Source organism: Dicentrarchus labrax, unplaced genomic scaffold (assembly GCF_905237075.1).
Source record: "Dicentrarchus labrax unplaced genomic scaffold, dlabrax2021, whole genome shotgun sequence".
Classification (NCBI taxonomy): domain Eukaryota; kingdom Metazoa; phylum Chordata; class Actinopteri; family Moronidae; genus Dicentrarchus; species Dicentrarchus labrax.
Window position 1 is genome coordinate 522,817 of NW_026136722.1, and position 24,376 is coordinate 547,192.

General features: G+C 43.3%; 1 protein-coding gene across 4 annotated transcripts in view; it reads left to right on the forward strand.

The window, feature by feature from the left end:
• Positions 1–1,906: 1,906 nt before the first annotated feature.
• grin2ba (glutamate receptor, ionotropic, N-methyl D-aspartate 2B, genome duplicate a) overlaps positions 1,907–24,376 on the forward strand; it is a 118,188-nt gene continuing 95,718 nt past the window's right edge. Inside the window, exons 1-3 of one of the 4 annotated variants that reach the window (XM_051388300.1) lie at positions 1,907–2,860; positions 8,268–8,418; positions 9,038–9,145. In XM_051388300.1, coding sequence (XP_051244260.1) covers positions 9,119–9,145 — 27 coding nt within the window. In that variant the 5' untranslated portion in view covers positions 1,907–2,860; positions 8,268–8,418; positions 9,038–9,118. Of the gene's footprint in view, positions 2,861–3,151; positions 4,698–8,267; positions 8,419–9,037; positions 9,146–24,376 lie in introns of those variants that run through there. The other 3 variants (XM_051388302.1, XM_051388303.1, XM_051388301.1) reach the window with 3 other exon arrangements.

Genomic DNA, 24,376 nt, shown 5'->3' on the forward strand with positions numbered 1-24,376 from the left:
AATCAAACCCCGCACAGTCGATCCAATCAAACCCCGCACAGTCGATCCAATCAAACCCCGCACAGTCGATCCAATCAAACCCCGCACAGTCGATCCAATCAGGGAAGCTCGACCACGAGGCGGCGGTATGGCACTCTAGTAAGTCCACGACCCGCGTGACGCTTCTTCCCCCCCTGACATTTTCCTGCAACAGTTTTTTAAGGTAATGTGTGGATTTAATTTAACTTAGTTAATCTTTTGTGTGCGTTCGTCAAATTAGTTTCGCTAATTAAGCTAAGCTCTGTGCCCGGGGTTGGATGATGTTAACAGTCACTGGTTGACATCTAATGGAAACCCTTTAAAAAGCAAACAATGGATGTTTCTCATCTTTCTTCAGTGGCTGTGGAAGTGCTCAAAGTGCTGAAGCCCAGTTGCTCCACTGAAGCAGCTGGCAGTGGTTGTACTGAGAGCTCACTCACAGCTGCACAAGTATATAATTAGGAATAGAACATGTATGCTCAGCATCTTCCTTGGATGCATACAGGATGGAAATAATGTTACCTGTGACATTTATCAGCACCATTGTCCAGCAGTTGTTCTCTATACAATGGCTGTTCATTGTGTTTTTAAATCCATGTTCGCAGAAAATTGGGGAAAGGTCAAGCAGAGACGGCTGAATGGGTCAAGGAACCACAGTGCTGCAGCTATTTGTCCTCAGTCACATAGATTCCACCATCAGCGTCACTGTAAGGTCATTTCTTAGGGTGCTTACGATTGGTTCAAATATTGAGCTTAAAATGTTGCACTCTCCACTCCCACCTGTCATTGTGAATACAATTGGGCTTGAGTTTGATTGTGAGTTATGCAATTACTGTCTGATAAACGGGTCATCAGAGGAGACGGAGGGGACTGTGGAGATTGGTAATCATATTTTCTTTCAGGATCTGTCAGCATCTCTCTGTCTCCCTCTGTCTCTGTCTCTCTTTGCTATAAATAACAACTTTTAACGCAGATGGAACAAAACTATACGTGCACTGTAGTCTTGGCTGTGGAAATCAATTGAAAACAACTTATTCCCCGAAGAGAATAAAACATAAGACTGGTTTACCTCACACTCTTCTTAGTACAGACCTCTGTGAGGCCTATTGTGCACAGTGCATTGTCTCTGTGTGCGTCATTTCAGTCCTGACTGCAGAAAAACAGACAAAAACCTTTGATGACTGGAGTGTTTAGACAGAGGCATAACCAGTGTGGAGATACACTGCAGTCTTTACCTTTTTGAAGGGTTCTGTTGACCACCTATCTTTGTGTGCTTCTAGCTTTGATTTGGACATTTGGGAGCGATCATCTGTCACCATAGCAACACTGAGTTTGGCTTAGGGCAAAATGCAGAGGAAAGGATCAGTCTGTTTTTTCACAGGACACAACAGACGTGAGCCAGTGTGCAGCATTACAGATTAACAGTGCTTCATCACACTCAGGTGATAAACAGGGCTTTCTGAGGAAGAGGAAGCTGTTTACATTTGACCAACTGAACATTTGATTATTCTATAAGTGGGCGACAGGAAATATCACACAGCTGGACCGACACACTGCAAAACTGAAGCGGTGAAAAAGGTTCAAGATGTGTGGTGATGTCCTGAAGGCAGGTCACAGGTTCTCAGACTGGTTGGTCCCGCACTGTAATCCCAGTGTTTCCAGTTATTTGCGCTCGTGTATTGATGATTGACTCTAGGGGGAGCCAGTCTCTTATCAGTTTCACACACCGGTTTGGTTCCTCGACATTTGTTGGAAGGCACCCCTCTCTCCCTCCTCCTCACCTCTCTCTATCTCTCTCTCTCTTCCTCTCTCTCTCTCACACACTCTTTCAATGAATACTAATGCAGCGAGTGGGCCCACCTCCCTTCCTCCCATCTTTTCGCAGGGATGGGCGGGAGAGGGGAGACAGAGCAGTTCCAGCTCAGTATCCTTCCTCATGAGGCAGGCAGTGCTTGACTAGCAGCAGCCCCAATGCCTTTTTTTTCTCCCACTGGGCAATATTGGTGATACTGTGCGTTGCTGCTGCAACAATGCCTAACCTGTGTGAGTGGCACGTGATATCAGACCAGAGTTGAGAGAGGGAGGAAAGGACATCTGTGCCTGCTTTTTGTCATCTGGATGGGAAGTCTTTTTTGGGAGGAGAGACAGAAGAAAGCAGAAGGCAGCCGGGGAAGGGGAACAACTGGCAATAGCCAATCCCCCCTTCCACATATAGACTGGAGACAACGGAGGCCACTGGAGTATTTGCTTTTATCTTTCGTTTTTTGTTCTTTTTTTTCCTCATCGCGCTGCTGGGAGGTGCTTTACCTTTTCATTTGCTTGCTCTCTCGGTCCTCTGTCTTCTCATCTATTTTGCCATTTACCTGGTCAACAATTTCTTCTATTTATGAGCCAGACAAGGAGGGAGAGAGAGGCAGAGAGACAGAGAAAAAGAGAAAGAGAAAGAGGAGGGGGATTTTTTTTGCCCCCTTTATTCTCTTTTTTTCCCCCCCTTCATTCATTCTCCCTTCCCTCTCCATCGCTATCACTTCCAGCCCTTTCTATCCCTGTGCAACCCACGCTCCCTCCTCCCCTCACCGCCTCCCTCCTCCTCCTCCTCCTCCTCCTCCTCCTCCCCCCCCCCACCACTCCGCTCACTGTCCACCCCTAACTTTGGCTACTTTTTAACTCCACCAGTGTTTTTAATTTCTTTACTTTAGAGACATTTTAATTGGCTTGCTTGTATTTTCTATTTATGGCTTTTTCACTTTTGTACCTTTTCCTATTTCCTATTTCCCCCTTCTCTTTTTTCCTCCTACCATCCTATGCATCTTTTTTGGGCGATTCTTAATTCTAACCATAGGTAGGTCTATTTAGTGTTTAGTGTCTGTCTCCAAGTCTTTGTTCCTTTTCTGTGTATGCAAGGTGTTTTGTGTGGGGTGCACATATATGAAGCACACCTTGACACGCACACACGCACGCACGCACACACACACTCACTGGCCTACGGTCTAGCTTTGGTATAACCATGGCTCCCCTCCCATCCGGCTCTCAGCTGATTCTTGCCTCATGCCATGTCATCCTCACGTCACTCTCCCCTTACATACTTATAACCTGTGTTTTCTGACTTTCTTTTTCGTTCTCCTCAACCAAGACCACAGTGACTCATCAAGCAAGCACCTTCTCCAGTCGTCATTATGGAACCCACAGTCTGACTGCCTTGTCATTTCTATGTTGTTGCACAAAAAGTATGTTTTTCCATTAAAGCGTCTGCAATCCCCCCCCCCATCCCCCTACCCCCTTTATCACACACCGTCCTCCTCACATGTCCTTTTGTTTGCCGTCATGCAACATTGAGAGACGTCCAAACTCAACGTTTCGTTCCGTGAGAGGGAAATGAACATTATTACCAAACCGTTTAAGTTCCCTCACTTCACGTTTATCAGGCGAAGGTCAAACTGAGAAGGGCCTGATTCTTCAGGGACAGTTCACGGTTGCTTCAAAGCGTGTTTCTAAGCCAGCACTTGTCCGTTCTGTCGGGGTGTCATCTGTGTTTATACACTCCTCTGCCTCCTTTTTCTCTGCCCTCTTTTCCTCTCTCTCTCTCTCTCTCTCTCTCTCTCTCTCTCTCTCTCTCTCTCTCTCGCTCTCTCTCTCTCTCACTCCCCCCCCCTCTCTCTCTCCGTCTCCCATCTTTTTGAACTCTCATTCTCGCAGACAGACACACACAAGCACTCAAAGAGAATGGACTAGAGAAAAAAACTGGCTTTATCATCCAGAGGATTTTTTCCCTTTTTTTCCTCCACCATAATTTTCACTTTTTTTTCACTCACTTTGCTTCAAGCTTTATTCTCTTTAATCACCTCTTTCCGCATCTTTTTTTCTCTCTCCATCACTTCCACCCTCTCGCCCCCTCTGAATTGATCTACCTATTGATTTATTTGTTGTTCCATTTTGTTTTTTTCATTCGCAAAATTTCATGTCCTACCACTCACATTTATTTTGCATTTTGGTGACCTAAATTTTGCAATTCATCAACTCGACTTCTTCCATTTATTGAAATACAAGAGCCACATTATTGAAAATACTTTTAGAAAAATAGAAGATAGGGGGGCTAAGAAGAATTAAGCTGACTGCAAAATAACTTAATAATTTGGTGTGTGTGGGACTGTGTGTGGTGTGTGAGCTACAGAGAGGCACAGCAATAGACAGATGCATAGCAAAGTGAAGCAAACCACACAACTCATTTCCTCGTTCATCTCCTTTTTTTATATTTCCACTTTTTTCCTGAAGGAGATTTAATGGCTCTCCTCTTCATTACATGAAGATAATGGGAAGTGGGACTTTTGAGCAACCGTCACCATGATAAAGGCACTCTGGATTTAGCTGTTTTCCTGTGGAATTACCCTTTAAATCCTGGATTTGATTCCAAATGCAAAAAATAAGTAACAATTATTAAAAACTGTTAAATTTGGGACTCTTTTTTTTTTTTTTTTTAAACTTCCTTTTTGTAATGGACTGAAGCTGATTTCAATATTTCTTTTTCAACTATTGAATCTTAATGGGATTTCACTAACGCGGATTAAAGACTCAAGCAACATCTTTGTCTATTAGTTGATTTAATAGCCACGATTCTTACAATTTCTACAGCCTACAAAATCGATTAAATTCAGTGTTTTTTAATGTTAAGGGTTAAATAGGTGAGTACGGTGCTTTGAATCCACACATGCTATTGCTGTTGCATGTTTTGGATGATGATTAATTGATGTGGATATTCATGTGGATATTTTATTAACCCACTATTTTTGCATGTGTGTGTGTGCGTTGGTGTGCCTACGAGTCCTGGATGTGTGTGTGTGTGTGTGTGTGTGTGTACTGTTCGAGGCTCGGATAGAATTTAAATGGATATTTGCAGATTATCAGAGATCAGTAATTTGCCTCACACCAACAATTATCCTTTGTAGTTTTTTTCCCCCCATGAGCCTTTAATTCTCTTCTTGAAACATTTTTATCCATGTGAAATAAAATCACATGCATACGCTCAGATCTCATATCGTCTTCACGTGTTGAAATGAATCTCCACACTTCATCTTGGGTTTTGTACTTATTAGCCACTCTCCACCTGATGGAGTAGCCACTTCTGCTTATCAAATCACCTGTCCAGTGCTGCTCCACACTCTTATTTAAAGCAGAGGAGTGTGTGTCTGTGTGTCTGTGTGTGTGTGTGTGTGTGTGTGTGTGTGTGTGTGTGTGTGTGTGTGTGTGTGTGTGTGTGTGTGTGCTAGCATGAGAGGGATTTATAGTTAGATCAATAAAGTAATCTACATGAAGAGACAGACTACATTGCCCTTTTCTCAATGCAATTATTTTTATCACTGTTATTTCAAAGAAACACAAAGTGCTTCACAGGAGAATGACAGTATATCTTCTATCTCCTAGTGGAGTGTGTTGGAATTAAAATCTTGAGTGTACGTCTGCAGCAAAAAGCACATTCACACCCCCTTTCTCTCTCTCTCTCTCACTCACACACACACACACACACACACACACACACACACACACACACACACACACACACACTCTTTGTCCATCTATCCATCACAGGCGCAGTGTCAATTGACCCCTTTTCTCTGATTAACTTTCCTATCATTCGACTGACAGTAGTTTGGATTTACACCGTGTGTGTGCATGTGTGTGTGTGTGCACAGTCAAGGTTACGGCTACGTACCTTTTGAAACCCACCTGGGACCTGCTCTCATAACCCCGCAACCATTACCTATTCTGCTCTGCGCTCTTGGCACACATGTGACCCCTGTAGCCTATCTACAGATGGGCACTTAAGCCCAGGTAGTGTGTCAAAGCTGTCACGCTGCAAAATGGACGTCTCGGGTGCCTCTGACACATGGCTCACCACTGTCTTTTTACTGTAATCATCACCAAGAGTGCATGACAGTTACCGCGCTTCTCGCTGTAAAATTATTGTCTTGACAATGTGGTTTTAAGTAGGCAGAAGAAAAATGGACGTTGATGTGAACGGTGTGTCCCACTTAGCTGGAAAACTGTAGTTGATACAGCCGGTTTGACTAGTGTTACGCAGAGGATGCTGAGAGCGGTTTAACTGATCCGTTAGAGCATAGCTGGGTGGTAGAGTGAGCAATCGTTGTCTAAATGAACAGTTTGGAAGACGGATACAGCTGAGCATCACTTGATGAGCTGATTTGTTGATTTGTTGGCGGGACACATACCTTCTTTCTATTTTTTTGCCAAACTCTGGATTGCATTTGGCATCATGAAAGACAAGGGTGTATTTTTTCAGCTTTTTCCAAATGAATCACAGGTTTCATTAGAGAGTCACCTTGGAAAGCAGCGTCATATTTTGTGTACTGCAAAATTAATGTTGCTGCCAAAAGTGATATCACAGTTAATGTTTTACACAGTTCGATCTTTAGTGTAATTTTAAGAGTGAAAGTGTGCCCTCATTCTAAGTGAAGTATAAAGATTGCCACCAAATCTTATTGAATGATAAATCAGTATTTGGTGACCAGGGCGCTACCGCATATTTCAAGCCTCCTGTCAATTTTTCATGTCTGAAAATTGTTTGATGCCAGAAGCTTACGTGAAAAAGAAGTCTGCCAGAAGTCTCCAAACGGAGCTTAAGAGATTTCATAGGCACCGTGTTTGCAGTCGTCATTGATAAACAGGCCAGGAGAGGAGACAGCAGGGGCTAAGGAGATTCATAATCCTATCCCTTCTTCCTACTGATTCTCTCTCTGGCTCTCTTTCTCCCCATGTGCTACCTAATGAGACGACAATGCAACTCCTGTGTCTGGCTCTGAGCATTGCATCTGCCTTAATGAAACCAGCAATAACCCTCTATTAGATATTTTATCTTCAAATGACTTCTGATCTGTGTTGTTGAGGGGTTGCTGTATTCTAAAGGGATGCTTGCATGTTACTGCGTGAGTCAGAAGTCAAAGCTCAAGCATTTTAAACATGGTTTTTAGCTTGCGGCGTGGTAGCAGTGTGGTGCGAGTTCACACCTCACATTCACATTTGCGTCCATCATCTTGTTAAATGGGCGAGTCAGTCTGCCGGAGCTCCATCCGAAGCTCGTAACTTCCTGCAGTGTGCATCTGAATCCCATTCAGCCATTAGAGAGCGAGCAGGAAGCCTATGTGGGACGACTTAAAAAGTACATCTTGATTTTATTGGCAGCGTATTCACTTCAAGCGAGCGGAATATGGGTCATGATCTGATATAAAAAGGCTATTCAATAATTCATCGGAGCTGATTAAGAGGACTTGTATCAACGCAGACACTGTCCATGAGAAGGGATGAGTGTACACAAAGTGTACAGAGAAGCAACATTTAGTGAGATTAGTGTAAGCTAAGAAACAAGCTAAAGCAGCCTGGGCGTTTCAAGTGAGCAGCGTAGGCCTTCTTTGATGTTTTAATCTACCGTACGTCGCTCACCCTTCTGTTTCATGTGTCGACTGCAAAGTGGCGCATGTACATGTGACGGGGTGTGTTTGTCTGTGATTACATGTTGCTTCCAGTGTGTGTACATGTAGTTGTGTGAGTTTGTGTGCGGCCCATCAGTCTATTAAATATGAAAAGTGCAATCTGTTACCCCGCAGAGACTGGTTTATTATTCATCGACATATTTCAATTAATCATTAATTTACCTAAAGTATGCCCCACACTCTGCCCTTTAAATTAAGACACTGAAATGGACTTTGTGTGTGTGTGTGTGTGTGTGTGTAGTGTGTTCATGATCTATGAGTATAATCTGGATTAATAGAAGCTATTTATTATTCTTCTGATCTGCTACACACTGTAGTTGGGCGGTTGTTGGGGATGAAGGCAGAGACAATTTAGTACTACAGTACATTTGGAGGAAATGTATTATTTATCATACTGGGCTGGATTCTCCTCAAATCAGACTGTTTTACACCCTGCAAAACTGCAAAACGCACACACACGCGCACACACACGCACACACACAAAGGGAGCTGTAAGATGCATTTAACAAATTAAGGAGACAGACGCATTGTTTTTATAGAACAGAAATGGCCTTCACAGTGGATTTGGATTGTAAACACTACACACGCTGTATTCAAATAGCCATTTGAAGCACTGAGTTGTGCGTTTTAAACCCCCCTCATTCAGTCTTAACTTATTCATTCTAAGGGGAACGCAGTGTGGTTTTATTAACTGACTTGTGATCGGCCTCTAACCCTGCGTCCTCCCTGTTCCCTCTGCAATAACAGACTGGCGGACGTCAGAAAAACAAGCAACGGCAAACATCTCTTCGGAGGAGCGAAGGGGAGAACAGAAGTGAAGCTGCTCCTGTGGAGTACAATTACCTCGAAATTGCTGCTTTACCCTCTTGACCTGTCGCGGATTTTACCTAAAACTGCTGTGAGTCCCCGCTTTCCAAACTCCTTGCTGTTCACAATCAACGGCGAAAGGATTACGATGTGCAGAGGAGATAGATGCTCATTTTTGAATCTCACCCCTTCCCTCCCGAACATCTGTATTTGCTTCAGCAAACCCCACACACCTAATGAGGTGTCCTGGTAGAGAGGTGTAACTCAATTAATCACAAAGGCTAAAACACATTTATTTTATAAAGTGCAGCTGGTTAGAGCAAATCAACCTGCTGGTGGAATGACACCTTAAAATGATAAAGGGCCAGTTTACTCCCATGACCATTTCAGTCTCCTTTGCTGAGTTAATTAAACTCATTTTTCTATTAATTGGCTAATGATGTTGACAGGTGGTATCATTCCAGGTGATTAGTTCTGCCTCCTTACTGGAAGAAATACCTCAAAAGTTTAATTAAAAATGGGTTTCAGGAAGCCTTTTACTGTGTTTTATTGTGTTTGAGTCTTTTTTTAAAAAAATTGACAAGTTTAGTGCTGCTTTTTCTGCATTTAACAGAAGTAAAAAGCGATGCTCTTTTCAAAATTAGAATATTTTAAGAGACAGTCGCTGCGAACCATCAATAATCATATTGCCTTTTTTCTCTTGATTGCAGTTGAGCCTCCCTCAGTCTGAGGCTATGAGAGGGAGAGAGGAGTCCCAGGCCGCACCATCATGCTACTTCTGAGACGCTGGGATGAGACTTTGGCTGGCAAAACACAAGGTAAGACAGTATTGATGCATGGGGCCCCTCTACAACTCGAGCTGTTCTTAGTTTTCTCGCGTTGTCCCTGTAGAGAACCGCTGAAACAACCCAGTCTTATCTCACCTGTGTGTGTTTGTGCGCCTTTCCTAAAGCTCAGTGATGGATGGCCTTAAACTTTCAGAGGTTTTTTTTGCTTTGTATCTCACGCTAGTTTTGCTCGAGGGTCAGGATAATGGTTCAAGGTGGAGCCTACAGATGAATGGTTTAATCCTGGCTTTTTAGCACACTGTGCACTTTGATCAGTGGCACGCGTCAGCGCACGTTTAACCTGACCCAGCCCCCATCGACTATTGGCTTCATTTGCATGGCTCTACAGGCATTGATCAGGCAATTAAGGGATTTGTTGAATGAGATTTTTGTGGCAGAAGCGCGTGGCCGTTTGGACGCGTTTGCGCGTGGTCGGCAGCTGCTCATCAGCATACTGTATGTGTGTCTGAAAGCGGGAGAGAGACGGTATGTTTTGTGTGATAAGATAAAAGAAGACATAATTCTCTCTCTGTCCCAGGACCAAATTACACAGAGCAAATGTATTTTGCCACAAGGGCCCACGAGAGGCCATTATCATATCAGCATATTCCATCGCTTTCTCATACATTCATCTGCTCGCTCCTCGCCGCTAAGCTTTTTAAAAAAAAAAAAAATGTTAAACTTTTTTTTTTCCTACCACCTTTCTCCCTCACTTCCTCTCCTCTCTGTCTCTTCTTTCTCTTTCTTTTCTCTTCCTCTCACTCCCTCCTTCTCCTCTTGTCTCATCCCATGCACTATTAATCAGCCGTGACGTTTAAGAGACTGAGCTGGGGTGCAGAGGAGCGAAGTGAGAAACTGAATTTCTTTCGTTTTTTTTGGACGAGAGTCAGTTATTGTTGTTTTGTGTGTGTGTGTGTGTGTGTGTGTGTGTGTGTGTGTGTGTGGGTTGGAGGGCGATGGGCTGTTGGACACTGTGTGAGCCTACCACAGATGCTACCATCATACAGTTACTCAGCTTACTTTAAGCCACTGCCTTAGCCAGCAGCAGAGCGTCAGTGCAGCTCGGTAATGAAGTGCCTCGGCCTCGGCCTTCTGTCGTTAGCTGAAAGTCACACAGCTGCCTCGGCTAGTGCTGACGCTGCAGATTGCCTTACTATTGCCTTACGTCACACAACATTACCATATAGATGAATTAACGGTGACGCTGACTCTCATTAACAACTCCACCCCACCTTTCTTTTGGAAAAAAAAAATTTGCATTCATACTTGCAGTTATAGATTATCAGTCTATTAGGGCTATTATTCAAGTCCAGCAAGCTTCCTGCTCTTACATAAACTGTTTAGAGCACGCACAGGCTGGAATAATGGTTAAAAGAAGGGCATATTAGAATAATAATGTCTCATGGGTTTTTTAAAAAGCTTTATCTCCAACCCTTGTGTACCTAACCTAAATGGGATTTTGGCCCCTCATTATGTCACCACCACTCGGTACCATTAATGAAGTGCAGCGTGGCTTTTCACTCATGTTTCAGTCAAATCCAATTAACAGCAGACTTATTATTTAGACTCCTGGTTAGTCATCATTCATATCCAATGCACAAGAATACGATGCTGAAGCCTCAATCTTTAATGTATGGAATATAATATGAAATATTTAAGGATCACCTTTCTCCTGCCTGCTGATGTACAGAATGTAATTAACAGCAGATTTCTGTATTGAAGCGTAACAGTGAGATAAACAAGCACCTCTTGGGGGTCTGTCTTCCTCCTATAGTGTTTTCTTTACTGGCTGGTGTTGCATTCTGCTGTTGAATAGGCCGGAAGGTTTATGTGCCTATTTTGGAAGAAAATTCATAATTGACATCATTCTTCTTTTATGCATTGTTTTAATGGAAAGGGAGTGGAAAGAGGACTTTTTTTTTTTTTCTTCTTTCCTTCGACTGTGTCCTCCTAAATTAGAGCAAATACAAGAGTCGGGGAGTTAGGAGGCTTTTGATGAAGAAAAGGAAAGGAGAGTGTATTTGGTAGTTGTTTCTGGGGACGTGGAGTAGAGGATAGAAAGAGTGCAGCTGTGTGTTTTCTCAGGAATGCAATCACTTCTGATGTGTCTGTGCTGCTGTCTATTCTATTTTGTCACCATATGCAAAATGAGACAGTGGCGTGTGGGCATAACTCATTAATTCAATAACTCGACTTATTCAGAGAAACTTTTCAGGCACGGCGAACTCACCCCGGCACGTTTCTCTTTGTAATGAATTCCAATCCTATTGTTCAACCTAGGCCTCACTGATGTTCAATTATCTTGTAATTGAATAAACTTGTAGGATACAGCAGCAGGGTAATGTAAGTCTCTGGTGGTTATTTATCTCAGAGTAATGCTATCATTTAATATTAACTGAATCTGGACCGAAGATCACGTCTTTTAGCTTGACCTGAAAACACAGCTAAGATCTGTGTGGCGGCATCGATTGGATTGCAAAACAGCCGATCAATACGGCTTCACTCATCCTTGTCTCCAGCAGCGGAGCAGTAACATAAGTCACCTGGAAAACGGCCTGCAGATCCAATCATTAGCTGAGCGTTGCACTTCCAACATTTGCTTTGGTGGCATCTGTTATTTTCTGGCACGTCCTCAGATGCTGCTGTGAGGAGGCTTCAGTTGCCGTCACTGTTTGTGCTCCAGTTGTTGGATAGATCCAATATTGGAACCATTAGTCTGTTAATTGATCGGCAGGAATTTAATTGACAACAAATTTAGAAAATGGATTAATTCAAAAGTACCTGGGGGGAGATTGGGTGAGAGAGGAGGACACGCAGCAAAGGGCCAAAGGTCAGAGTTGAAGTTCCTGTTCCAAAGAGAGTTATTTGAAGATGCAGTTCCTGTTTGCAAAGTACCCATGGATGTACAGACAACTATCACTGAATCCCTTTGATACTTTGATAGGAAACTTGATGATTCAGGAAGTTCAGGAGTTACAAGAAGGGTTGTTTTTTTTTTTGATGATGTCTAAGTTTATGGATGTTAATTCATGATGGATCAGCGATAATGAAATCCTTAGAAGGTGTAAGTCACCCTGAATCTAAAAATATGTGTATCGTGTCTGCGTGTTAAGACTTGATCAAGTTATGAGTATGGGAAGCAATATTTTAGATTTTTGATATAAATTGCAGGTCAAATCAGCAGGTCAAAACTTTCCTTCCTTCTCTTTCATCTCACACACTGTCTTTGCCTCACGTCTCTCCCTCCACGTCTCTCCCCTTCAACTCTTCCAGTTTGATAACATCTGGACTGAACGAATAATGGATTAATTGTAAAAAACAAAGATAAATCAGTAATGTAAATAATTGTTAGTCGCAGCACTGGATATATGAATGTTTATGTCTGCGTCTATATATGTCTGTGTATAGTAGTGTGTTTATACCTGTGTGCATGCATTTTACCTTTGTTTCATTATATACTGTATATATCTGCACAACACTTGACTAAAAGCTAGTGCGAGCAGCTGTCTGGAAGAGCAGCTCTGTGCTCGGCTTCAGCTGACTTGTTGTTTTCCGGCCTCACCTAGAGGTTGTGTTGTTGAAGCGGTTGAATGATTTGTTTCGGTGTGTGTGTGTGAACGCCACAGGTCAGCATCTTTACGCCGCCGCGATCAACAGGAAATACAGGAGCTCATGCCTAGAGGACTAACAATGCAGAGTGTCAGAGGGTTTTGCTGAGAGAAAGGATGATTGCAGCTGAATGATAAACCAAACATATTCTTTATTTGTGTGCTGTAGCACTACAGTTAGAGACTGTGAGACAGTGAAACCCATACACTTGTAATATTGTGTTATTCGGTAGTGGCACATACTAAATCTAGGTTTTACATAACTCTGTACAACTTACAGCAACGTGGTCATCAATGATTTAAGGGCAGCTCCTCAAATCCAGCTTTAATTTGGAATAATAACACCTGTGTCATAGTACATGATTAATGTTATGCTTACAGAATGTGATTAATGTCTTGTTGTGCAGAAGCTGCAACTAAGTAATGCTATTTAAACTTCTTTTTCTTCATCTCCGCTCCACCAAGCTACGTTTTTCTTTCCCATTATGAAAGCTCTGCTGGACGATAAATCAGTCTATACCAGAAAAGGGATTACTTTCCCCGATACAGTGTTCTAACAGGAGCCAGTTACGCCCCTCTGCTATTAGATTGGATGGTGGTGCATCATCAGCTGAGCCACACACACACACACAAATCTCTGGAAGCCTGTTTGTGATGTTGCAAAAAGTGAACTGGTCAAGCATGGGCAGTGACCCTCCACCATCCCTGACTGAGCTCTCTTCTGTGAATAGAGCTGGAGATGACCCGGACATGAGGCAGCAGCGTGTTGCTCCCCGCTGCTGTTGAAATGTCACAAGTAATGCTCACCTCGGTTCGGTCGGCGCAGCAAAGCAGAGCAAACTCCACAGCCATGCTCTGCTCCGCCTGCTGCCTCGGTCTGTCCCAAAGCCTCCTGCAGCCTTTTGCTGCGACTCTGTTTGCCAGTAGATAATATTAAAAGTTATTGATTGGGTTGTGTTAAGGACAAAGGCCCCCCAGGAGTTTAGGAGAGGAACTCCCAAAAGGGAGTTAATGCCTCTCTGAGGGACCTCATCCACATACTGTCAAAGTCTGTGATATGTGGCAACCAGGCTGCAGAGAGAGAGCGAGAGAGGGAGGCAGGGAGAAAGAGTGGGGATGGAGAAGGGGAAATAGAGAATGGTTGTATGTGCCAATCTATCTCGTATAGAACAGGGAGATGCTGTAATACTTCCAACCCAGGCAGACAGACAAAGGGAAGAGAGAGGAGATTGTGATGTGAGCTATTGTAACGGACACAAACATAATAGGTTTGTCAAAGTCTGACTGATTAAACTCAATGCACCTGAACACGATGCAGCTCTCATGCAGCCGTTTAACCTCTTCTGTGTATTCAGTCGATTGTTCCTGTTTGCATCTCACATTGATTCCAGAAAGCCAGGACCAGAGTTTGAGAAGTATTGGAAACGCTGTAAGTGCTCTGACTGTTCAATTGTGAAAACTCCTGACAAACATTTCTTTGCACAAGAGATTTCATACTTATGGAGTAATTATGGATCAATTTCCACACACTGTCACTTGTGTCACTGATGAAAATGCTGGGGGGGGGGAGACTATAGATTAGTCTTGTGGAGCAAATTTGGCAGTTGTTTTTCATAGTTCAGTTATCGCTGGTAGGTTTTGATAAAACTTTTTTTTTGTTTCGTTCATCTTTTTTTATTCAGGTGGTGGGGTTCACTGAGAGTAATGCCCTCTTGTTCAGGAACACACTGATTACATTCATACATGGAAGCTGCCAGGTACAACCACGCTCTGATCTGTGGCCACTGAGTAGCCCCACTGGAGCTGTGGGGTTAAGGGCCTTGCTCAAGGGCACCTCAGTGGTGGTAATGAGATGCATCCTGCCAGTCTGGGGGATTGAGCCGACAACCTTCTGGTCACAAGGCCCCACTGCACACTTGGGGCTAAGATACAGCTCAATGGCATCACCCACAATATATCAGAAACTGCTTTACCATATTAAGATAAAAAGAAAAGAGAAGGCAGTGGTGGCAACTGTTTCATGGAAAAGGAAACGTCACATTTTTGTGACACAACAACAATGCCACTTCTGGTCTGCTGTCAGAACAATGCAGCTGACGTCCTGTCAGAGAAAAGCCCCCCAGCTAGCCAAAACTTGCTGTTTCTTTGTTTTCTAACCCTTAAAGGTACTAAACACTTCGGACTCGTGTTTTGGCAGCGCTGTCAACGGTGTGTTCTTTGTGTTGGTGTACACAAACGGAGTAACAAGGGGATCAGTGCACGCTTGTTTCTAATGCAGCTGGTATCGCATGACAACAGCTTGCCAATTAATTTACCATGGGGTGGAGAGGTGGGGTGTTGGTGGGTGACGGGGCTATAAGGGAAAGATGAGAAGGTACAGAGAGGGCAATGACATGGGGGGGGGGGTGATGGTTAGGGTACAAGAATACTGTTGAGTCCGTTGTGTGTGTGTGTGTGTGTGTGTGTGTGTGTGTGTGTGTGTGTGTTTGTGTGTGATGGGGCAGGGTGTAAATAACACCAGTGCTAGAGGAGGACAGGGTGTTAAATTAAGCCTCGGCCCAAGAATGTGCCACCTCAAAAGATAAGACAATTAGAACACACTCATACAGCTAGACCCTGATGGCACCCTCATTAAGGATGTGTGTGTGTGTGTGTGTGTGTGTGTGTGTGTGTGTGTGTGTGTGTGTGTGTGTGTGTGTGAGAGAGAGAGAGAGAGAGAGAGAGAGAGAGAGAGAGAGAGAGAGAGACATTGGCTGTGAGCACTTTCAAACTGAAAACTTAGAAAATGATGATTAATAGGACTTACTACGCTTGCCAACGTCTTGAAACAACACTGATACAAGCAAGGCAGTAAGGGCTTAATCCATACAAAAAACATAAAAATGTTACTTCTCATTGGACAGAGAAATAACAAACACAGCAGACCCAGGAGAGACCTAGAAAACGTTGCAAAAACATGATATGCACGATGGCCCGCTCGGTCACCGAGATGCTCCATTAAACGTATAGTTAACAGTCTAATAAGAGTCAGTGGTGGGTAGAGAGCCAAGCGGTTTTAAAACGTCCCAGGCTAGTAGGTCTACAGGACGTCCACAGTCCATATTCACTCTCAGAGCTGAGCACTCAACAGAAGTTTCAAGCTGTTTTGGCTCGTAAGGCTCTCACACGTTGTAATTGTAGCTATAAATCCTTCTCAGGCTTTATCTAAGCTGTACCGCCAGTATTATGTGATCATAATGTTGATAGTGGTTGCAATTATGGAGGTGTGGTGATGATTGACAGGTCCCATCCTAAAACTATCTATGGAGGTGAAAGAGGGCTGCTGAAGATGTGAGTAACCTTTTTACTGTACATATAAATGCAACTAGTGGAAGAATTCTCCTCTCACAAAGCGGTCACTTCTGATCTCAGAACAATTTTTTTTTGTTTCATGTGCAGAAGCGAATTGCCTCTTTGCATGTAAAAGTCTTCATCATGAATGTGCAATAGATATTTTAGTGTAATAATAGCAGGTGTAAAGTCTCATATTTGAACCAGTGTTAAAAGGATAATAGTATATTTAAGTCAACTGAATCTACATCTACATCTACATCTGTCACGACAAAATTGCCCTCCTGACATTATCTGTACTACTGCCCAAGTGTCTGATATCTATTCTGAAGTAGGGAAACCCTCAGGGTGACATAAGATACCGTCTCCTCGGTTGCACAGTGCGGCATTAGTTCCCATCTACGTACCCTTTTCTCCACTCAGTGTGTGCGCGCACATATTGTCATGGAAAAAGAGCGAGAAAAGGTAGAGACAACATGCGGTTGGCAGTATGAGAGAAGTGAAGACTTTAAGGTGAACGCTCAACACTTTTGTCATAAATGATCTTCCATATGTGTGATCCCACTTACAATGTAGATTTGGCCATCTGAGAACCTTTTTATGAGTCTTAGTCCATTACTAGTCTGCTGACAGTGGAAGAAGCCACTTTTAGAATTAAAGAAATAAATAAAAAAATTCTGTCTCATTATATATAGACATGATTGACACCTACTTGCATTTTTAGCCCTGTTTTGCTATATCTTTCTCTAAGGGTGTATCTTTTGTTATCAGTTGGGTAATTGAAGAGGCTGTATGCATTGAATGCTTGAATGGTTCAGGTTGAGAGACCGTGTCTGCGTGTTCATTACTTAACTGAGGCCTTGTGTGCCTTCTACATAAATGGATTATTTGATAGTATGTGTATGCATCATTCAAATTGATGCAGCCCTCTCCTGCATGTGTGCTCAGCGCGGGGTGGGTCAGTGCGCATGTCAGTGCTTGTGTTTGTGTGTCTGAGTGCGTATGTACTTTCACTGTGGTTTCTGTCGTGATTGCAAAAGTGAGCCAGACCTTAAAAAATCAATCATCGAGAGTGACGAAGAATGGGAGAGCACAGAAGGAAGGAAAAACACATGCACTGATGCCCATACAAACACACACACACACATACTGTAGAGACACACACAGAGCGAAGTCCTAGGTGACTGCAGTGAGCCATTGAAAATAAAAGCAGGCATGAGGAAGGTAGAGACACACTGTGCTTTTCTGTTTCACCTCATTGCAGAATGAGCTCTTACTTTGCACTTATCACACTCCTGTAATCACTCTCCTTCTTTTTCCTGTCCCTCCTGTTTCTTTCCCCTGTTCTCCCCGACTCTACTCTCTGCATCATCTTTCTCATCTAATGCTCCATCTCTCTCCCTCGTTCTCTCTTTCCTGTCATGCTCTCTCTGCATTCATCTCTCTTCTTTCTCTCTCTCTCTCTCTCTCACCGTTTTTTAATTAAAATCTCCCTGTATCAAGGGATTCTGTTATGGTGGTGATTTAAATGGAGGGGCTGACATAAACTTAACATTACTGTCAGACCAAAGCAAATTCCATCAGCCATGGTTAAATTTGCAGCGCTGGCCGTTTTCCAAAAGGCTTTTGGTTCTAGAGCCAATATCTATACCACCACATATCTATCTTTCATTGATATGCCCTCATGCAATCTTTTTTAGTTTTAGTGTCTCAGGTCAGGGGCATGCATCATGAAGTGTAGCTGCTCACACGCAGACTGGAGCCAGACCGATACTGGATTTTTGAGGCTGATACAGACATTGATATGTGAGAGCAGATGTGAGGGTGGGAATCAATATTAGAGCCCATCAGGGGGCCCTTCTACCCTTTGAAAGGTGCACATGGTCCAGATGTGCTAATGCTGACTTTCCACCTTTGTCTAATGCTCAGGGTATAATGAGTAAAAAACATGACAGATATTATGTTTTATAACCTTTTAAAAAGCTTCAGATAGGCTGAAATATGCTGAGATTTCTCAAATGAATTATAAACACGGATTACCCTAATAACCACTACAATGGATGTATTAAAAGGGAAAGCGGGCCCACTGAGGCTGCGTATGTGCAGTTAAGGTGTAAAAGTTCAATGAAACTGCAAATATTTTAACATAGACATGAAACATATATACAGATTTTCAATTCATTTCCCATAAATTTTGTTATTAAAGAATTGTGACCAAGCTAGCGGGACCTTTTATAGTTAAACATCAACAAGGAACCTTCATTTTTTTGTTGATTCTGGTGGCCCCTGTGGATAAAGGCGGTACTGTTTCTACCACCACACGTGTAGACACTTAGGATAACTATATAGAAACAGCCAATCTTCTCTCTGATTGTCTTGTTTGTTTATTTAGGAGTATAGAGATGCATCAGTATTCGATTTAGACTATTGTATAACCAGTTAAAAACTCCCTATAGTACGTTTAAGACATATAGTTCCCATCACCTTCTGTAATGCACACTATGTAAAGGTGACGTTGTTTCTAAATGACCTGAAACATATCTTTGGGATAATGCATTTCATTTCTATAATGCAATTTCTTCTTATCTATAAGCCACCCTATAGCCTGATGTTGAACTCCACCTCCAGTATCGGTCGTGTTGATGTATATCAGTCGGGCTCGAACGTAGACAGACCTGCACATATGCTTGTCACGCACACACTCCGACACACTCGCACTGAGTTATATGCCCACATACGAAAACCACCTCGCTGTGAGAAACGAGACACTTCCCCTCCTCATGAGTGTTAGCACCCCCTCTGCTCCTCTCCCCCGCCCCTCTTCCTCTACAGTGGACTCACTCTCTCTGGTGGATGGGAGCCTGCGGTCGGGTCTTCATAAATCAAGATGTTACCACCGGCGCTATAAGGCTACTTTTTAATTAAAACTGTGAATCAGTCGGCCCTGATTATGAATTGTACTCTGCTGCCACTGAATAAAATATACAGGGCTCACTTCTTCTCCCCCTCTGACTCTTCCTCTCTGTCTCTTTCTGTCTCACTCGGTCTGCCCCCCCCACCACCACCACCCCCCCCCTCTCTCTCTCTCTCTCTCTCTCTTGTTGCTTGCTGCTCAATTTTCCACCAGAAATTGAGAATGTCCACAGCGGGCCTTGGCCATGCACAGCCACTGAAGGTTGACATCATTGTGAAGTAGTTGAGGAGCTTAGCGGTTGCATAAATTTAATAACTCAATATGGAGGGTCTGGCGCCACTGGGGTCAACAGCATTATATCACACAAAACAGCCAGGAGGACAGAAACACACCACACAAGCTACCAGGCTAGTGGGCCCTGTTTACCACACACTACCACTCCTCTAATTATGTCACAACAGGCAAAATATGCTGTTGTAGAGAGCAGAGAGCAGCCACGACGCTGTTGCAGTGGTAACAGGAGACAGCTTTTGTGCGCTGGTCATACTGGATGAGCGGTGAATGCATCTGAGATAAACAATGACAGTGGCTCGTGTTTTTATAACATTAATGAAGACTGCAAGAATAGCAGCTCAGGCAGGAAAGGGAGCAGCTTTGCTTTTCTGTCTGCTTCTCACTGACAAAGGGCAGTGGCAGAGCTATACTGTCAAATGAAATAAATAAAACCCAAATGTATGAATATATTTATATGCAAAACAGTGAGTCTTAAAAGCTCCTCTTAGGAGTACGACCAGGTAGAAGCTTAACAGCATGTCTCCTTCAAGGGGCCCTATTGCTAATTTATGACCTTTGCGTGTCTTGCAAGCACAACTGACATCGTCCTAGGGAGATACAGGGGATGAGCCAGGCCTCAACGGAGCAGAAATTAGCCCAATGGAGCTCAGCAGCGGAGCTGGATAGAAGTGCAGGGCTGCTGCTGTCGTGCTGCCGCCTCTGCTTCCCTTTACATTATATCAGCAGGCGAGAGCAGGGAGGAAGGACTAACTGGAATTCAATCTTACAGCTTTGCACAAACAAACTCATGAATGATAATGGGTTGCTAATTGAAGGTACTGGAGCGATTCCCTTCGCTGACTGTGGCGCTGCAAATGGAGTCCTCTGGGTAGTCATGGCGACAGTCGCAGAGAGGCTCTGGAGGTCTCCTGACCTGAGCTGGAGTCAGATCATCTTTTACACATGCTCCCCATAGTCAGTGCCACCATTTGGATATATTTGCATCCATGAATATTTATAAGTAAACTGTTTGCAGTTGGTGTATCACTGAACTGTTTGAAAAGTTAGTTCAAGTCATGTCTTTATATTTCTGCATTTCAGATGCAGATATTCAGATGATTTTATGAGCTGTCTGTGTGATTGGGAGTTTAATTAGGTGTTAATTGCAATTAAAACATTCAATTTAAAACGACTATTTATCACAATAAAAAAATCTGTTTGCATCTTCCAGGCGCAGTTATTGTGTAGTTGTAGTTTATCTGTACTGAACTGATGTGTACTCAACTATATTTCACCACTGACTAGCATCTTAAAGTGGTGTGACGTGGCAGCAGGCGGGCACAGTGGGGAACCACGATGCGTGTCCTTAAAACAGTCCCCTACTGAGTGTCTGACCTGTAGAGGTGTCCTTTAACAAGACATTGACCCTCTACCAGCTGCAAGGTTGTCATTGTGCAGCTGACCACTTGTGCTGACCTTGCTGTGGACTGGAGCAAGAGAAAAATAATTCCTTTACTTGTAACAGATGCTTTATAAAGCTACTTTCATCCAGGGGATGGTATATTATCAGCTCAAAGAGCAACATACTATCCGGCATCACCAAGGCATTTTTATCTGTCGCATGTCTGCAGCAGACATCCTGTCATACTGTTCTCGGATTAGAAAAGCTGTCTTAGCTTTGTGGAGACTGGTTTTGCCACCTACAATGCTTAGGTGTTCACCTGTGGCAGTGTGTTTGTTCCTGTCTGTTTCTATTCCTGTTGGATGTCTGCCGGTGAGCTGGCCAGTCTGACTAAATGTCTCTTTGTGTATCTCAGTGGCTGCTGCATGTCCAACTGGCAAAGCTGCCCATCTATCCGCCTCTGTACGTAGCGCTGCTTCTCCGAGGGAACACATCTCTCTCAGTCTGAGCGTTTGGTGGGATTAAATCCGGGGGACATCCGTTGGAGAGACGCTCGTAGATGTCATTATCCCTGTGGGGAGTCTCATCATCATCCCGCAGCGTAGAGGCACTCGGCAACACTGGCCTGGGAAGACTGTGAGAGAGAGAGACAGGCGTGACAGCCTTACGTCTGCAAGAAAATTGTGATGATCATGCGAAAAAAACAACACCCGAAAAAAGGCTGAAGATATGTGCAGCCTCCTTCTTTGAGTGTGTACGGTTCCTGTTGAGAACCAGTGAAAATGGCAGCATCGCAAACCTCAGATAGTGAAATCCATCCTTTAAGCAGCTTCTAATCATAGCAGGTCCCGTGCAAGAATACCTGGAATTAATTGAAATGTGTAAAATTAGCAACAGAATTGATAGCTGAAAATGAAAGTCATCAGTCAATATTCCGCCTAAGGGGAGAGGGAGGAGATAGCTTTCCTACACTGTATTTGCAGAGGTGGTATGAATCAGAGGGGTCTGTAAAAGATTATGGGTGGGAGATGCTGTAGAAATGACGGAATTTACAGTCTTGTGTAGACATTTATTGCCTAGCAAATAATTAAGATGTGGCTAATTATTAGGACATCTAGAACATTTCTACTGAAAGTGGATAGAGTGTAATAAATTACGCTTTTGTGTTCAGTTCATTAAAATCTATTTAGTTTTCCTGTATTCACACGCTGTCCTCCTTGTCCTCTTGCTGTTGCAGGGTTAGTGATGTGTGTATTGTACTGGCAGACACGGTAGACACAGTACAGTAGCGGATTAGGCCATGTTCTTGCTTAAGCATATTTCAGGGCTTGGGTTTTGATGTATCCAAGCATACCCATGAAATGTTGATTTCCACTTGAAGAGGCAGATTTTGAGCATGCAGCCATACTGTATTTCAGTATCTTCTTTTTAAGGAACCGATGCAGCACAACATACACTCCAGATTACCCCCCCCCCAATGGAGTGGTGCAGATACTTGCTGTACAACCTTGTTGTTTCTCACTAGAACACACATCAACACACTCAGCCCCACAAAGAAAAAAAAAACAAAAAAACAATTGCACACCTACTAATCCAAAAAGGCAGAATCCCAGTGCCAAAAATAACAGCTTGGAATGAGATGGATAGAGGAGGACAGATTATTGTGGCTCTAATCTGTGAAAAGCTGACAATAAAACACATTTAAAGTGATTACAGCGCTGTTATTGGCATGGGGGTCACTCAATGCACCATGCATGTACTCTTCCTATCCCTAGCTTTACCTTTCAACAGACAATGCAGTCTACTGCATAACTCAATGCGTACAAACACTCCTGTAAAGGTCTTTCACAATGACACATGGACTGAAGCTCTAATGCTGATGCAAGGCAGACGAGGAGAGAGAAGGCAAGTGGATAAAAAGAAGCTTGGAGGGAAGTGAGAACAGAAAACAGTGCAGAAAGAAAAGTAAGGATGGAAGAGGAAAAGAACAGAGTGGAGAGAGGGATCTCGGAGCCGAAGCCACAAATCATGGAGAAGATTAAGCGTCTCTTCTGTGAGGCGGAGTAGGTGTAAATAGAAACGTGTTCCTGGGAGAGATCCTAGAGACCAACTGCTTATCTCCCTGAGTGTTGTCAAAACACATTTGTCAATCTGAAGTGTTTAAGTGTCTTTGTGTCTATAGGAGGCTTGATATGCAAAAATAAACAGCTGATAGTAGATGGAAAATGGCTAGCAACAAATGGGCATTATGCCTGCAAAGGCTCACAACCCACACACACACACACACACACACACACACACACCACCTGAGACTAGACCAAACAGTTTTCACTCCGGTATGACCCCTGGCTTGATGGAAGTGTGTGGATGAGCAAGTTGATCATGCATTATCCCTGTGTCTGACTTCCTCAGCTGCAGGACCAGCACATCATCAAACAGCTGCAGGCACTTTTACCCGTTCAACAGCTGCCACATCTCAGGAAACGATGAGAAAATGCTTCACATTGTGTCTGCGTCTGCCGAGTAAATTAGCCTAGTTAGTCCGGGGCTCTGGCGATGCCTTACTCTTCCCCTCACACTGTAATATGTCCTATGGGAACATCCTTGGATGGGATGTGGGCTCACTGGGCAGCTCGGTGGCCTGGACACGGCCTGGAACAGCTGCTGGGAGCTTGTGCAGCGGGTCTGCACTGTGGTAATTCAACTGGGGGCAATATTTGAAATAAATTATATGTAAGCTGGGGCAATCAGCATTACCCCACAACTTCCAGTACACACATACAAACATTGTACCAGCGACTGTCCATTGCAACTCAAAAGAACGTCACATAATCCAGAATTAGTGTACCAATGAACGCTTGTTTCAGTTCCATCAAATACAGCTTGAAAATCAGAGGTCCAGGCAACTGAGAGTATTGGTCAGGGTTGCCTTACAGAATGAATCTCTGATACATAACAATGAAGAGCACCCTAAGAGAAGAAAAAAGTATACAGCGATATCAGGGCAAATAAGTGCAGTAGATAGTGTGGACCTCATGCTTATGTGGTGCATTATCTCGTGAAAGGCCAGGACAGGAGCGTAGATTGAAGGGCAGTGTGAAGCGCATAATGAATTTATAAAACCTGTTTGACAAAGAGAATAGTTGACTTGTTGGCACTCTATGCAGGGAAGTTTGAATAACTGTGGGAATTTGTAAAAGGCCCTTGTTCAGTTCTTTGGTTTAGAATTTACATGATTTTCGCCCTGCTTCTTTTATATAGTCACGCAGAACTTTGGCTGGAGGCCAGCAGGAATTTTATGATCCTCATAATTTTATAAATTCATTAAGGATGGCCACTTCATACTGTCTTGTAATTGGCGAAAGCTGCATGATTTGTCTAAGGGCTTACCTTAAATTGCATCCAACACAAGATCTAGAGACTGTTAAGACTTAGGCTTTATGCCAGCGAGCATGTATCAAATTCATATTAAGTCCATTCCTAACCGATTTCTTGTAAATTTTAGGAATCATGATGCATTTCATAATGGTTTTATAAATGCACCCACTGCCTGCCCTCGCCTTCTGTTCTCTTGGCATCTTCCCGCACAGCATCTCTGTGACAGTACTATAGGATCTTTGGTTCCGCAATAAAAAAGGGTACCTTTATTAATGTTCTTTATTAAAACTTCTTTATTAATTCTTGTAGAATTTGTG